Raw genomic sequence first — 17,508 nt, forward strand, 5'->3', positions numbered from 1 at the left:
TAACCAAAAATTTACTTTCGTACGAACTAAAAAGACTATTTCACACTCTCTCTATTTAAAGATAAAGAAAGATGGATAGAGAAACACTATTCATGGCATTGCATGTTTGTTTTTATATTTTAAAAATATATTTTTTTAAAAAATTAAATTAATATTTTTTGGTATTTTCAGATCATTTTTATATGTTGATATCAACAATAATTATTCAATATTTTTATAAGTTTAAGATTAAAAAACATTACACACAATTGATCTAGATTAAAATGTTTTTTTTTAAATAAAAAATATATCTAAATGGTTCAGGTGTCACTCACACTTTCATTATAACTTTTCTCTGGAAAGAGAATGAACACATCTCACACAAGTATAAGCTCAAATTTTTATGAAAATATAATCTAACATAACATACAAAGGTAAAAAGTGATTTAAATGCAATAAAAATTCAATTTTTTTTAAAAAAATACAAGAGACCGATCAAAACTTTTAGAATGAGCAATATCAAAGCATTAAGAGTAAAAACAATTAAAATTTAAAAGATCATGTAGAGAGAGTTCTTACTTCAAAATCAATTAAATATATATAGAAAAATATCAAGAACTAGCTGTGACTCACAATCATATAAAAAGAAGAAATTCTTGCTCTTCCATGTGTTTTTGCATGTGTTAGAAATGGCTAGATTTAGGGTTTTAAGAGAAAAAAAGTTGTTGCAAAAAAACAAAAAAGAGAGAGAGAGAGTATTGTGTACATTTTTCTCATAATTACAAGTTTATTAATTTAGCTTTAATAAATTAATGGCATAGAAACCCATGTGATGACATTTTTAGCTACAAGTGAAAAATAAGATATTTTATAGTGCTAGAGCACATGATAAATATCATACTCTTCATTTAAGTGAGAGATCCAAAAATCATGAAGAAATAATTTTTCCTGAGGTATTTTTCAGTATATAATATTTTGTTTACTTAAAAATATTTTTATATGGTAATTTAGTGATAAAATATTTTAGAATGATGAAAATCATTTTGTGATGCCAAATAATCCTTTAAATACTTGATTACATAAAGATATAAGCTTCAAGTTTGCATCCAAGGAGTCTATAACTTCAATTTGATGTAGAATAATTCCTATAGCAATATTACTTTGAAATACATATTAAATGCAATAATACGTTGTTATCATCAAAAGAAATAATACATAGGTGATTAAAGATATTTGGGCTAACAAAAATTCGATGAGTATGAGGATGATAAAGATGATGTTGAAGGAGAAAATTTATATGTGAATTTTTCATTTGTGATATCCATGAAAAAAGAACCAAATTATTTGTGACTCCAAAGTTGATTTTTGATGAAATATATTATGAAGGATGTGTGCCTCACATATACTTAAGGATAATTTTAGAATTGATAGAATCGAAGTTAATGTTTCTATACTTCAAATAAAAATTGTGAAACAAATTTTCAAATCTTTTTCTAATGCTAAGATTGGTTTTATTGTTAGGAAAACTAGGCATGATAGATATTATGTTTTCAACAAAAAAAAAAATGAGCACGTAATTTGAAACTCTTGATTCAGCATCCACGAGATTGAGTCAGGAATAATTTGAACTTGATAATGAGTTCTTTTCAACCCACGGAGAATGATGCAAAAGAGGTATTTAGAAAAAAAATATTATTTGTTTTCTTAGTTATTTTTTTTCTATAGTTTAGAAAATTAAATATTATACTTATTTTCCTGGTTTTTTAAGATTTTTATTTCTTTTCCTTTATTTTTAGGTTTTTTTTTGTTTTTTTAGATTAATTTTTTGGCTTATTTAAGGACTTGTAAATATCTTAGAAAAGTAGACTACTTGAAGAGAAATATTAACTAATAAAATTATGAATTAAGGTTTTAAGTAACAATTTTATTAGACTTCAATTTTATCTTATTAGCTTCTTGTTTTTTATTTGTGTTTTTATCTGTATCAATATATTTATAGAAATAAATCGTCACCATCAAACTCTTCTCATTAAAGAAAACTTGTTGACGCTAACATAACCATTTTAGTTACTAGAATGTGCCGAACCAAATATTTTTACTCATATATTGTTTTTTAATAATTTTTCTTTTCTTTTCTCAATCCTATAATTTGATATATAAAAAAAATTAAATTAAAAAAATATAATTTTTAAAAACAAAGGTTTGACAAAATCTTCTTTAAAAAACCAGAAAGAGGGACTGAACACTGTTGTGAGAGGATGCACTGTTAAATCAATAAATCTTTTAGATTTCTTTTAATTTAATATTTAAAGTATCTGTACGCCACCGTGACTGGCCCGGCACCGGAGAAGTCACTAACATAAAAGAGAAAGGTTGAGCAAACCAGTTTTGACCAGCCAAAAATATCTAAGTTGACCAAAAGGACTTGATCGACCTCTTCTTTTGATATATATCAACCATCCTTTTCTATGCCATGGCAACGTGATGTGCCCACCATGCCGCTGATAATCCTTTTGGTTGTTGCGGCCAAGTATATGGACAAGGATCTCAGACTCCTCTTTTCATATCTCCTTCCTCCTGCTGTACTCTGTATATCTCTTTATCTTGTCGTTTCAGCATACAGAAGAAAATCCTCCAATGCCAAGTTTCCGCCGGGAAAAACAGGATGGCCGATCATCGGAGAAACATGGGACTTTGTGAGAGCTGGCAGGAGTGGAACACCTGAGAAATTCGTAAATGATAGAATGAGTAAATACTCGACGGATGTGTTTCATACATCCCTTCTTGGAGATAATTTGGCTATGTTCTGTGGTGTCTCAGGCAACAAGTTTTTATTCTCGAGCGAAAACAAGTATGTCACCACCTGGTGGCCTCGCCCAATACAGAGAATATTGTCTTTTCCTGAGGAAATTGTTACCTCTTCCAAAGATGATAGTACCATATTGCGCAGATTTCTTCCTGAAATTCTCAAGCCAGAAGCTCTGAAACATTACATTCCTGTTATGGATTCAATGGCGAAAGATCATTTGGAGGCAGATTGGTCCCCATACAAACAAGTAAGGGTGTTGCCATTGTCCAAAAAATACACTTTTGCACTGGCTTGTAGATTGTTTATGAACATCAAGGATCCTGCTCATGTTAGCAGGCTTGAAAATCACTTCAATCTTGTCACTAATGGCCTTGTGTCAGTACCTATAAATTTTCCCGGTACAACCTATTACCGTGCGGTCAAAGGAGGCAAAATCATTCGCGAGGAGCTTCTAGCCATCATGAAGCAGAGGAAAGGGGAACTAGCATCGGAGAATTATGAAGAACGTGCTGAAGCTACTGATCTATTGACCCTGATGCTTCTTGCATCGGACGATAATGGGCAACCTTTAAATGAAAGGGATATTGCTTACAAGGTTTTGGGTTTACTTGTCGCCGGCCATGATACAACCAGTAGTGCAATCACAATGGTCATGTACTATCTTGCTGAGTATCCCCATATCTATCAGAGGGTTTTGGAAGGTAAATATCCTTAATTAGCCTTATTCTTTGCAAGCCAACACAGACTGATTTTTAGACATTTCGTGTATAAAATGCATAACAGAGTTGTAAGATTTAAGACAACAAGAAGCTTGAGATTATTAAAGAGTTAGCAATGTTGGTCAATTAGTGCTAATTTTGAAACTTCAACGGTTTTGACTTCAAACTTCAAAGTATAAAAATATTTTGAATGTGTACAGTAGGTAGTTAGTTGCTGACTCTTTCCATTTTCGTGGCTCATATAATATATATTCTGCCGAGGCTTTGAATCCACTTAAAACGTATAATGTTGATATTGTATTGCATACAATTTAGCTATGCTTTTTTCTTGTCAAAGGCCTATCTATCACATAGAAATGAAAATTATGAAATTGCTGTGGAAGGTTAATACATTGAAATTCATTATGGTTTTTGATCAACAGAACAGAAGGAGATTGCCATGTCAAAAGCTCCTGGAGAGTTGTTGAATTGGGATGATGTTCAAAAGATGAAGTATTCTTGGAGTGTGGCTTGTGAGGTATTGAGGGTCTCGCCACCTGTTTCAGGAACATTTAGAGAGGTTATAGCAGACTTCTCTTTTGCAGGTTTTACCATTCCAAAAGGATGGAAGGTATGTTATCATTCACAAGTTGTTAGAATGGTATTTTACGAAAAAATAAATATACAATGAACAGAAACACCCTGCAAATCTTGAGTGTACTAACTTAAACGATGATGTATATGAACTTATCTGCAGGCATATTGGAGTGTATACTCAACACACAAAAATCCCAAATATTTCCCAGATCCAGAGAAGTTTGATCCTTCAAGATTTGAGGGGAAAGGCCCTGCGCCATACACATTTGTACCTTTTGGTGGAGGACCTTTTATGTGTGCAGGAAAAGAATACGCTCGGTTGGAGATTCTTGTATTTATGCACAATCTGGTGAACAGAGTCAAATGGGAGAAAGTGATTCCAAACGAAAAGATTATGTACACTTCATTTGCCATGCCAGTTAAAGGCCTTCCAGTTCTCATCCAGCCTCTCAAGAATTGAATAGCCTGCATGCAGTTTGTAGGACAAGTATTGAATTAATTTGTTTTTTTTAAGGTACATTTTATCTCAGGACAATATTGGGACCTGGGTTTGAAGTCAAATGCTATTCAGCTGCCAAGAAGGGAAACTCTACTTGCCTTTGGGACATCTTTCAGCAAGCCTAATGTTCTTATTGTTTGGTCTCTGGGAGCCAACTGATACGTACGAGTCTTTTACAGTTGGAGTTTTCATGTATTACGTTTGCATTTCATTGTTGAAGATAACTATTTTATGAGTTTTGAGATTTTGGAAGTTGGGATATTGCATTCGAAGTTTCTCCTCCTCAGCCCAGCATCCACGTGAATTAACAAATGGGGGAAATAAGAATAGTAAAATCTAAATCTTTGTAAAATCATCGTTTAACAATTGATTAAAATCTTTACATAAACAGGAATAACAACTGAGAAGAAGTTTGTTGGTTTAATATGCTCTACATTCAATTAGTTGGTTATACATGATATTATTATATTAATATAAATATATATTTATTATTAATGAAGATTTAATATATAATATTAAATTAATGAATCTAAAGTAAAGATAAGTCCATGAGACAAAAATGTTTTTCAATAAAAATTATAAAGTTGTTATAATTATGAGATTTATATTGCATCGAAGTATTGTTCTTGAAATGTTCTTGGTCGATGCTCTCTTAAGTACTGAATATTTATTAGAGTTGTAAAGACTAATACATATTATGTTCTTTGCTTTACGAAAAGAAACAATTATTTTCATAAGCTGAAGTATAAAGGATACCTATAATTAATTTATAGGTACTTGTCATAAGACATATACACGGAACTGACCCGCATAAGAATTTCATATGAAGAGATCATCTATATCTATGGAAAGGTTCACACGGTGGTTATGTAAATGATCCTTAGACTTGAGATCACTAAGTAATCTTATATAAATAATGTTATGCTTTAATTTTGTTACATGTTATCTTAATAAAGATAACGAAATAGAAAAAAATTGAGTACAACATGAACTATATAAATGTACTTGAATGAGCAAGAGATGATTTATTACCCTAGGTCAATTAAAAAAATATTTCATCTATTCTCAAATAGTATTGACTGATAAATTCTTGGATAAAGTGGAATGAGATTTAAAAAGAGTTCCAAATTGTATTCAAACAATCAATGATTATTATATAGAGAACAAACATGATTTAACATGACGGACATATTTCATGCTTTAATGTTAAATCGGAACATTATTGGTAAAATAATATTAATTACACTGAGAAACCGGTAACTAAAAGATTAAATCAAATCACTAATGACTTTTTTAATATTTGGGGGATCATGACACGATACACTTGATTTTCAAATATAAATTAATCAATTGTTTAATTGATAATAAATTAAATTATTTAATTTATTTAATTATAATTATAATTTATATTTGGATCAACATATTACAAACCTAATGGATCATATACATTAAGAACTATTAGTCAGAAATTAAACTGTGATGATTTAATTAAATATGACTTGATTAAAATATATTTTAAAAATTAAGAACAATAATATAATTAATACAGGGATTATATTTATAGATCTAGAAAAATCAAGAAAAAACTTAATTGAGTTAATTTCTAAAATTATCCTGAATTAATATATAGATATTATAAGGTTTTTTAGATTTTTCTATAAATAGTAAGTCATGCTTCTTAATGTTTAGAGGTTGTCTGTTAAACATAAAAACTATGTAAACATAAAATTAGAGTAAACACTCTAGGCATATTAATTCTTCTCTCCTAAATGGGGATATAGAAGATTTCTTATAGGTAGTTCGTGTGGATTACCGTTGGAAGCTAGACAATTGAATGACTTATGGTTTCCAACAACTTAACCTTTAAAAAATTATTCAAAGCCGAAGAAGATCAGATCTTTAGGTAATAAATCCTTAATAACTCTAAATTTGTTTAACGAAAACTTAGGAAATCTCAAATAATTTTATTTCATAATTTTCGCTGCATGTATGATATTCGAGAAACCCATCACTAATACAACATGTAAATTCCAAGTGTTCTAGTTTCTAAGATGGACGTAAGTGAAGAAATCAAGAAAAGACCAGAACTTCCCTTCACCTCAGAGGCTAGTGTAAATAGATATCAGTCATGCATCCACCACATTCATGGAACTTGGATAGATCTGGAGTGATAACTAACATGCAACCAAATATTGTTCACGATCAGTTCATAACAAAATGCGATCATGTGAACGTGAGAAATTAATTGCTAAAAGGGCTTACATCAGATTCAATTAAAAATTAATTCAGCTGACGAATCCTCATCAGAAAGACCCGGTAACAGCAGGGTGGTATAGAGAAAATGATGAAACAGCAAAAGAAAAACATGGAATGGATAGAACCCCTGTACCATAAAGGCAATCAAAGTTTATGCCTGCAGAGAACTTGAACATTAGACAAGGATAAATTATGCAGAAATAGAAGAAGGATCGATGTAGAAAGCAATTCTACGTACCAGCTATTTCATTCAACTCTTTGCGCATCACTGAGACTTCGAAGCACGAAAGGTTAACAAAAGCAAGTCCTATGAAAGTCTCGTATCGCTGCTTTCTTTTGGTTTTTATATGCAGCCATGCTCGCTACAAATTTTGATTGTCAACTAATCTCTGCACATTAGATAATAAAATCAGCACCCTGATGACTAATTCTACAGGACCAAACAAAGATGATAAGTATTGGAGATTAAATAAAAAATGGTTACAAACAACAAGTAGAGAATTGAAAGGCCTTTTGCGCATAATGATGCCAGACAAGACAGAAACCAGCAAATGAAATTCATTAGTCAGCTTTTATTTTCTCTATTTCTTGATGAAACAGACTAACAATATTCACGTCTTCCATCTTTCTTTGTATTCCAGCAGGATCCAAAGCAAATGCAGCACATTCTGTCTTCAAGATCGGACATCATCCCACGGCTTTGCATCATGCAGCACATTTTCTTGACACACATAATGCAACTGATTAACATTGGACAAGGCTGCATAACCGGTTGAGCTCAAATCCGACACCTGCTGAATTTAAACTGCGTCAACTTATGAGCTCATGCAAATATCTCAACTCAAACGCTCAGGATGAGAACTACATTTATAGGCAACTAAATTACAAAAACCAGACAATCAGTCACCATATAAAATACACATTTAGAAAATTGTTGCCAATTACAAATTTACTGAGACCATTTACATTTCAAACAAAAATGGATAACCAAATATTTTGACCACTTACAGCAGTGGCAGACTAGCAGCAAACGAGGATGTTGTGTTCCTTAAATATGCCACTCCTCTCCCCACAAGCTGCATGCTTGCAACAATTGTAATTGCAGAGAGATGGTAATGAGAAAAACATTGCCTTAGATTCTCTCATCCCTACTATAAATGTAAAATCTTGTATAATACATGTACATAATCAATTCCACCACACTTAGCGCAGCAAGTATCCAATAAAAATAATCAAGATGAGCCCGGTTCAAATTATTGTCGAACCAGCTACAACAGCCAATGCCACCAGTCGCTTTCTCAATGACAGAGATGAGAAAGCTGCTAAGAAATTTTCCTACACCAAAGATACTGAGGTATAGTGAAAGACCAACACTCTTTAAATCACTAGGGACCTGATCATAGAAAAGTTCTTGCAGACCAACCATGGTAAAGACATCAGCAACTCCGAACAAGACATATGAAGGGACTAACCACCAAACACTCATTGGAACAGTCACATTTGGTTCATTGACTAGACCAGATTCTTGAGCGATTTCGAGCCTTTTCATCTCAACTAGAGCAGCAAATGCTATCGAAACAGCAGATAAAAACATCCCAGTTCCAATTCTCTGAAGCATTGAAATGCCAGATGGTTTCCTTGTTAAAGCTCTTGCAACAGGAACAAAGAGACGGTCATAGATAGCAATACAGAGGATCATGGAAATGCTGCTAAAGCTTTCAAGTGAAGCTGCTGGTATCTCGAAACCTGGTGAAATTGATCTATCCATGGTTGCTGCTTGCTTGACAAAGAAAGTTGAGGACTGTGGAAACACAATAGCATATCCCAAGCATGTAGTCCATATTGGAATAAGCCTGAGTACTGCCTTGGCTTCTTCAACATCACGAAAGGTACAAACCTTCTGATCTTCTTTTGAGCCATCTGTTGCAAGCAGCGCATTGTTTAGGAACCTGGAATCAAGTTTTATCTTAGAGAAGCTTGATATTGTAAAGCAAAAGGTCTTTTGAGTAAAACTTCACTGATTCAAGAGCACAGAGAGAAGAAGTAATCTCCCACTTGATAAAATATCATAGAGCATCACAACTTAATCTATATGGTGATGTCAAATCACTCCCTTCTGTACCTCAGTGTTACAATCTCCACTGGTTGATGCAAATCAACAAGCACACTAAGACAATACAGCATCTTAGACCCATATCAACAAATAATTAAGTGTATCTCCTAACAATTATAAAATTGATATCTTCAAACAATTGCCAAGGATAACAAACAGCCGTTTACTGGTAATAATAGCACATAAATCAGAGACATTTCAGAGGTGATTAACTGTTTTGTGGAAAGTGTTAAAAGTGCAAGGCGCACTTAAGCACCAGGGCTATTAGAGGCTAGGCTGCCGGATCTCTACTACAATGCGCTTTGGATCCCCAAAATGAATAACGGTGATATACTAGTTTTCCATACGAAGGGTTAAATAGAATATCAGAGCTCAGATTGCTATCACAATACGATATCATGGACTTTGCATTTGATCCTAACTGGTTAAAGCTCACAAAATAAAGTATTTTCAATCAATGTCTTACTTAAAAATTCCCATCTATTGAAAATCTTCAGCCCAACTAGATGCAATTTGTGTTTAATTTTTAACCTCAAAGACACGATAAATTCTCTTACTTGAACTGCTCATAACTTTGGTGAGGTACAGTTCCACGACCTTCTTCCTCAGAAGCTATTGAGGAAGGAGTAAATCGCCAATTCCTGAAAGCTGCCACAAAGACCCGAGCAATTCTCAAAAGTGCGTTGTTCCCTTCCCTTTTAACACTGTACCGATATTTCTTTGATCCCAGTAAGAAAATGATCAGTGCACAGATCATCATAATGCATGGGATTCCAAATCCAAGACTCCAACTAAGATTGTCTTGAATGTATGTTAAAACCAGTAGTGATACTAAGATGCCTGAACTCACAAAAAAATACCACCAATTGAAGAATGAGCTTTTGGCTTTGTACTCTTTGGTGTCTTGTCTATCAAATTGATCCGCTCCAAAAGCCGGGACACAAGGCTTGTATCCACCTTGGCCAAGTGCTACTAGATAGAGAGCAATAAAGAATAAAATCACTTGCAGTGTATTAGAAGAACAGGACATACTGTCACTTTGACAGTCAGATGTACGAAGCATAGCTGATAGAGTCAACAAGCCAAATCCCTACAATTAAATTCAAAATATGACAAAAACTTTAAACCCAAAGCTGAACAGCATAAGTTTATTAATTTCCAGGAATCATGAACAAATTGTTTACCCACTCCTCAAGAACAGAAAAGAAAGGATAAGTATATAGTATGTGGTGTCTTAAAGACATTACACAATCATGCTGACTATTTAATAGGGTAGGTTTAAAATCCTTAATTTATGTCCAGCCAATCCAAATAGAGATCAAGAAAACAAACCTAAAGGAAGATGTTATCAACCTGTGAACTCGGGTTCGGTTTCAATGAAAGAAACTGCAACCAATACGAAGTATAGTAGGCAATTACTGAACTTTGGCCACAACTATCTCAATTCCTCCCGAATAGACTCTATAGGTCAGTTGATTCTTGCAAAGATTAAGCTTTGAGAACTGTTTTCAATTTCCTAATACCTTGGTACTTCAAATAAACCCAAGATAGTTAAAAGGGCCAGGTGATCAAGAAATTTGCAGGAAGGAGTGATGTTTCGCCAATGCACAACTTTGTTTCAGCTTCAATTCTTTACTACATGTGTGCGTGTGTGTCATCCATAGTTTACTAAAATGATGTGACTCGAAGCCAATGTAGATGGCGACTTTCATCTCAATTCTCGAGGACTAGAATATTTACTTGAGTTACTCAACAATCATAGATGAACATTTTCCTTTTACAAAACTCAGCTAAATGTAAGAAAAATAGCTGAGCAGATACATCAGCTAACTTAGGATTGATGATACTCAAAAAATAAAATAAAATAATAAATAAATATCAGAACTTTTTTATTTGCTTTTATGAGACTGCAGGCCTACTTTATTTGTAATCTAAAGCTTGTATCCTAGCCAAGCTTTCATAGATTGAAACATAGTGATTTTTGTTGGCATGTCATCCATACTCAAATTGGTGTATTCAGGAGAAGTTTTTTTCCCACACCCTTTCTAGATTGGAACCTACAATGATGACACAGAGAACAAACTTTCATGCTACCTAAGCCAACACCTCAATTGGTCCTTAGGAGCAATTATAAACATCTAGAAATCAAACTCTCTAACCACTAAAATTAGTTTTTGAGAGATGTTTTTTACCAAAATGTAGATAAGTGAGGCAATAATAATAGTCCTGCATTTTCCAAGAAAAGAATCAGCAACAAATGCACCGAACAAGGGCAGCAACGACGCTGTGCCTGACCATACGTTCACATTCTTAGCCGCAGTAATGGTTGACTGACCCAACGGCCCAGTTAAATACGTTATTAAGTTGGAAGAGATCCCATAAAAAGCAAACCTCTCTGCCACTTCCACACCTGCACTTGTACACCAAACAAGCTAGTTAAAACACAAAATAATGGCTTCGGCTGGATTAATTATAGAAAAAGAAACAGCTGTGTTACCTATAATGAAAGCTGCAGACCTCCATCCACCAGAGTTGTATCTGCAAACTGGGTTGCCCTTATAATCAACGCAGCCATCAACAGTGTCGTTTAGGAGTGGAGTTCGGACCTCTTGTGTCTCTGAACTGGAGAGGTTAGAAATGGACATCGCAGTTTACTACAGCTACTGATTACTAGTTAAAATGACCAGCAATCATAATCTGGTTCCAATTATGCTAACATATGGAGGATAACATTTATAAAGAATTGCCGTCTTGTCCAGCAAAAAAATGCTTGGCTTTATTTGTTAGTTGGATTGTCAGCCTCTCTTATTTATATAATATTATTACAGGGAATCAATCCTTTGTGCTTGGTGTTCATGATTGCAGTTCCCCGCCTTACTACCCGGTCGTGTTGCGAGGAGCAATATAAAATAAACGAGAATACCTTTTTTTTATTTTAATTGTATTTATCGCACCTTCTACTATTTTATAAAATATCAATTTACTTTTAAAGGCTCACCTACAACATATACTATAGATATCATAGCACTCTACCTCCCATATTAATTCTAATTTTTATATATTTCACAACACTATTAAATATAAATATAAAGATAAAATAAATACATGTTGTACAGATAGTGTATATATATCAGGTCAAATTAATTGGGTTTTAAAAAATCTCAACTTATCACCCAACTCATGATATCTATATTTTAGATTTTTTTAACTTACTATTATTTATAATAACTATATTATTTGATTTCAATGAATTGAGTTGGATTAAATAATACAAATATTGCAAAATAACCAATTTCTTTTAACATCTCTACTTTGTTCTCACTAGAGAGGTTTAAAAAACCCATGAATTTTTAACTATACATGTAAGATTATGATGTGAATTAATTCGCAACATAAACAAACATAATTTTAAAAAAATAATTTCAAACCGAGAAGTATGGAAGTTGTCGATTTCATCTGTAGATGCGATGCTCCATCTGGAAATTTTCGATTTCATGTATATTCTGAAGATTTCTAGTTTAATAAGAGCAAGTCAAATTCATTTTGCACTTTGATTTCATTAGATACCTTTCAATTTCCAGTTTTAATTCTGTTCGTACTATATTTTATGATGAATAAAGAGCTGATGAATTTTGATAAAGCTTCATTTTCACGAGGGAAAAATCATTACATCATAATAATGAATTTTTGTGCAAAGAAAAGTCATTGAATCTGCATTTCACAATGAAAAGATGAAAACCCAAGATAGCATATCATCCTGGGAAGCATGCCCCTCCCTCTTTGGCGTGTTGTAGCATCACAGTTCATACATTTAAAAAAACACCAACAAGGTTGATGATGCACAACAATGAACAAGAAAAATTAAAGCGGGAAAAAAGAGTTTTTAGAGAATTAGAAGCTAAGAATAAAAGTAAAGAAAGAGAAGAATGGGAGATTGAAAAATATACAACTTTGCAATTCTTATTCATTCATAAAAAAACTACATAATATTTAGAAAAATATGATATAAATACTAAAACTCTAGCTACAATAAGTGATTAAGCTTATAACCCCCTAAATAAAATATCCAAAAATAAATCAAACTCAATAAATAAAGCCTAATTAATAAACTTCAACTAAAAATTCATATAAATTAAATTAAAACATAAATTAAAGTCAAATCTCTCAATATTTTGAGCTATCTTTCATTGTCTATGATCATACGCGTGTGTGAACAATATTTCAAGTTCGGTGTCCCACTGCTTGACTTTTCTGACATACAAAAACAAGAAAGTATCTATAAAATAAGGAAAAAGAAGCTATGATGTCACAGACGCCAAAAGATCAAAATCAATAACAAAAGTGAGAAGGGAGGCAATGGCAATGGCAATGGCTAATGACAGCTAGAATCTGAAAGAATCAAAATACACCGCATGACCGTTGGAAGATTTGGGATTACAAAACTACATTAAACGAACTGTTTCATTTATTCACCCACACACATCATTTTATTATGTTTTTTCGGTTAGGAGAGTTAGTTAAGTTGTTTTCCACATGTCCATTGAGACACAAATCATGTAATGTCTGGTGTTTCCTTGGTTTATATGTAATAGAAATGCCAGAAAGAAAATGCATGAAGATGTTGAAGACTGATGAAGATGTTGAAGACTTACAATCATAAGCTGGAAGCTACCACGACTAACCATGAAGCAAAGATCAATGAACTCGCAAAACTTATTTGAGGATTGGCTTATCAACAAACAACTCTTCTCTAAAATCTACAAATACCCACATGGAAGACTAGTGCAGCTAGAGATAAACAGGTGGCTCATAGTGGAACTTCAGTGGCAAGACCTCACGTATTAAGACACACACACACCTAGACTTGACTTTCCCAGTTTTAATGAAGGGAATGTTCATAAGTGGTTGTATAGGTATAATCAATATTTTGATATGGAAGAGATTGGAGAATCGTGGAGACTTGAGCTGGTTTCCTATAATCTAGATAGTATTGTCCTTTTCTGATACCAAAACTACATTAGAAGTTTAGGTGGTCAGGAAGTAACATGTAAGGTATGTGGAGGCATTGTGTGCTAGATTTGGTGGCTAAAGAGACCCTCTAGAAGAACTCATGTGTAATATTTTCATTTCCAAAACCAATACATCAATTATAAAAAAAAGGAAAAGTACGATAAAATTTTATTTTATTGAACTCTTATAGTTTACAGAAATTTCTACTAAAATTTCAGTAGAGTCTTCCCTATATCGGGAAGTTCCAAGTTATCGACAAATCACTTATACATATCTTGTATTCATTGCTCATACACATTCCAATCATTCCAAGCCTCAAATTGTAACACTCTAAACTTTTAAAGTAAAATTCACACAATCATCAAGTTAAAAATGAGAAAAAAAATCCTAGGAAGTTTTTTTTAAAAAAAATTAAGAGATAACCATTAATTAACCATCGTAATTGTATTCATACATTAACATAATGTAAATTCTAAATTTCAAATTACTACATAAAGTTTTAACAAAATAGTACTACATAATTTTATACATACAAATTAAAAGTATTGTTAAATACAACCCAAAAGAAAATTCTTTGATTTTTCTATTAATTTAAGTGACTATACATATGGAACATCCATGCATAAACTAAGGGTTACGCTGCTGAGATGAACCTGTATATTAATTTGCATAAATATAACTAAATTAATTAAGATGATCTAGTACATTTTTCATTACACTAACAATTTGTTTTTAATTCATCTATCATCAATTTCTATAATTTTCCACTTGTCAACGCACCAATCTTGTCCAATAATAACTGATTATATTGGTCACACATTCCCAAGGCACCAATTTCATTCCAGGGCACTGAACCAACCATCAGCCCATTCAAAAGGGCACCAGTTCTAAACTACGACACCGGTCCAGCCATTAGCCCAATCTCAGGGCATCAATTCCAAACCAGGACACTGGTCTAATCATCAGCCTATTCACCAGGCGCTAGTCTCAAACCAAGAACCGGTTCACCATCATTCAAACACTACATATAAATACTAAACTTTGAACTACATCTTATTAGGAGCTAAGCTAAAGAATTAAAAGAGACATTAAATTAGAGATTTAAGTGTCATACACCTACCTGAAATCTTTGCTCTACTAGTCGTCCCCTGCTCTCAGTTAGTTTTCACAATCTCACTTGTACTAATAATTACATTAATTTAAATTTCAAGTCTTGACCACGCATACATATTGTTTTCATTTTCTTCATAATTCATTATTTTATAATAAATAACAATTCCAAACAGGAGTTACCAATTTACAAGTTTTAGGTGGCTCAACATAATGGATTCCAAACACTGTTTAATAGTTTGAGTATAATCGGAGCTATAGAACTCTGTTTTATATGTGGTTTGTTTTTTGGAATGCTAAAACATGGTTCTACAACTTTTATGAAGATGAATATACCAAGTTTTTCCATCTACATGCCTAAATTCATAAATTTCAGAAACCTAAAAATCTGTCCTGTTGATTCCTGGTTTTTACCTATCTTCGGTTTTTCTTCCATATATAGTGTTTTGTCACTCTAATTTAAGTAAGGTCAATTTCATTAGAAATGTAACATCCATATCTACAACTTTTATGAAGAAAAATATCTCAATTTCTGTCATTTTAGGGTTAAATCTTAGTAGAAAAATTGAGAGACAACCTGTCCAGTTTTGATTTTTATATTCAACAAGTAATAAATTTGTTTCCCATGCATTTTTCCATTATTTCTAGTTAAACACAAAAGGTCCACCTATAATTATTTAACAGACTTCTTAAACTTATACTAAGGTATTCTAAAATCTCAATTATTCAAGGAAAACACAAATAAATTCAATTGACTTAATAAAAGAGCTTGTTACCTTCTATTACAAAGAAAATGAGTCAAGAGATTGAGAACAACCACTTTTCTTCTTACCATTCTTTACTTCTTCTAACCCTTCCCTTCCAATACTGTAGATACTTGGCGCTGGGATTGTCATGCCCTGGGTGCTAGGGCCAAACTCGTGCGCCTAGCTATAGACCAAGGCAAGCGGATTTATAGCGCATGGCAGCCCCAACGCAAGACTTAATATTATTGTTTGTATTATAAATATTTATATTTTTATTATAATTAAAATTATTAATATTAAAAATATTATTATTTGTCTTAGAAATATTGTTAGTTTTATTATAATTAATATTGTCAATATTAAAAATATTATTATTTGTATTATAAATTTTATTATTTTTATTATAATTAATATTATTGTTAATATCATAAATATTATTAAATTCATTCATATTATTAAATTTTTTAAAAAAATTATTACTATAAAAAAACATAGATTTGATTTGAAGGGCAAAATCAATTATTATTATTATTATTAACTTGAGTCTGACATGCCCTTCTAGATCTAGGTTTCTTGGGGCTGGAAAGGTGTGCATCTTCCAACTTGCTTGAAAGTGACATGAGCGCAAACCCAAGTTCTTTGGGTCTTTCAGTCCCACTTAACCCAAGACACATGGACAGGTATCCAGATCCAAAGCTATTGGGTCCAATGTCTGAACCCAAGGCTCTTGGTTCCTGTGTCCTGACCCAAGTCTAATGGGTTCGGATTGCAACCCGACCCAAGGCTCTTGGATCTGTTGTTTATGAGAGGCCCAAAGCTCTTGGCTCTGGTGTTGCAGGCAGACTCACTTAAACTTGGTTAAGTTTAATATTATTATTAATATTAAAAATATTGTTATTTGTATTATAATTAATATTATTAATATAATAATTAATATTTTTGAAAAAAAATTAATATTGAAAAACAACCATAGATATTTGATTTAAAGGGTAAACTTAAAAATTATTATTATTATTATATTTGGAAAGAAATATTATTACTATAGAAGAAAACCATAATATTTGTAATAGATTAAAAGATATATGAACTTGAGCCAAATAAATTATATATTATCATTAATATTATAAATATTACCGTTGGGTCTGGTATTGTAGTCAAATCCAAGATTTTTTAATCTCTTTTTATAGACAGAATCAATATTTTAAGTCTTAAAGTTTTTAAATATTTTTAATGGAAAAAAAAAATTGACTCGTTGTATAACGAGTGCTACCTAACTAGTCTTCAAGCTAAACCAAATCATAAATGGCTACTCAGCCCAAAAAATCTTCAAAACCTCACTATATTTTGCTCTCCAATTTGTTAGAAATATTTGAAGCAGTAAAGTAAAAATGGAAACATGGAAAGCACTGTGAAAAATAAATTTCATTCATATTACATTACTCTTCTAAAAGAAAAAAAATCCCTATAGACTTGGACTAAACTTACAATACTCTTCACATATATTTATACTAATCTAAAATAATTCAAGAGACTTAAACAATAAATATATCTTTAATAATTATATACATATACACCTAGAAAAAATAAAAGATCCTTGGAATAAAAATTTCAAAATTAATTTGTGTTGAGACTCCTCCTCAAAACCTCACTATAATTAATTTGTTCAAAGCAACAACCAATATCTTCACCAG

General features: G+C 32.1%; 2 protein-coding genes across 2 annotated transcripts; one reads left to right on the top strand and one right to left on the bottom strand.

Annotated features, from left to right (window-relative positions):
• Positions 1-2,341: 2,341 nt before the first annotated feature.
• On the top strand, positions 2,342-4,834 carry LOC133669573 (beta-amyrin 6-beta-monooxygenase-like). The gene is made up of 3 exons (XM_062089769.1): positions 2,342-3,489; positions 3,930-4,117; positions 4,244-4,834. The coding sequence occupies exons 1-3, from the start codon at positions 2,448-2,450 to the stop codon at positions 4,541-4,543; spliced, it is 1,530 nt and encodes a 509-aa protein (XP_061945753.1). The 5' UTR covers positions 2,342-2,447; the 3' UTR covers positions 4,544-4,834.
• Positions 4,835-7,720: 2,886 nt separating this feature from the next.
• On the bottom strand, positions 7,721-11,853 carry LOC133669961 (protein NRT1/ PTR FAMILY 5.10-like). The gene is made up of 4 exons (XM_062090302.1): positions 11,449-11,853; positions 11,144-11,361; positions 9,509-10,041; positions 7,721-8,787 (listed from the first exon to the last, which is right to left on the bottom strand). Exons 1-4 carry the CDS (start codon positions 11,594-11,596, stop codon positions 7,971-7,973), a joined length of 1,716 nt encoding a protein of 571 aa, XP_061946286.1. The 5' UTR covers positions 11,597-11,853; the 3' UTR covers positions 7,721-7,970.
• Positions 11,854-17,508: the final 5,655 nt, after the last annotated feature.

This window comes from Populus nigra, chromosome 12, assembly GCF_951802175.1.
Source record: "Populus nigra chromosome 12, ddPopNigr1.1, whole genome shotgun sequence".
In the NCBI taxonomy this organism is placed as follows: Eukaryota; Viridiplantae; Streptophyta; class Magnoliopsida; order Malpighiales; family Salicaceae; genus Populus; species Populus nigra.

What these genes read in the sequence shown, in the direction of transcription:
- LOC133669573 (XM_062089769.1), top strand. Translation starts at nt 2,448, where the DNA reads ATGCCATGGCAACGTGATGTGCCCACCATGCCGCTGATAATCCTTTTG. An exon ending in CTATCAGAGGGTTTTGGAAG is followed by an intron (nt 3,490 to 3,929) that starts GTAAATATCCTT and finishes TTTGATCAACAG; the next exon opens with AACAGAAGGAGATTGCCATG. An exon ending in CCATTCCAAAAGGATGGAAG is followed by an intron (nt 4,118 to 4,243) that starts GTATGTTATCAT and finishes ACTTATCTGCAG; the next exon opens with GCATATTGGAGTGTATACTC.
- LOC133669961 (XM_062090302.1), bottom strand. Translation starts at nt 11,596, where the DNA reads ATGTCCATTTCTAACCTCTCCAGTTCAGAGACACAAGAGGTCCGAACT. An exon ending in CCTCACTTATCTACATTTTG is followed by an intron (nt 10,042 to 11,143) that starts GTAAAAAACATC and finishes ATTTAATTGTAG; the next exon opens with GGATTTGGCTTGTTGACTCT. An exon ending in CAAAGTTATGAGCAGTTCAA is followed by an intron (nt 8,788 to 9,508) that starts GTAAGAGAATTT and finishes ACTTGATTCCAG; the next exon opens with GTTCCTAAACAATGCGCTGC.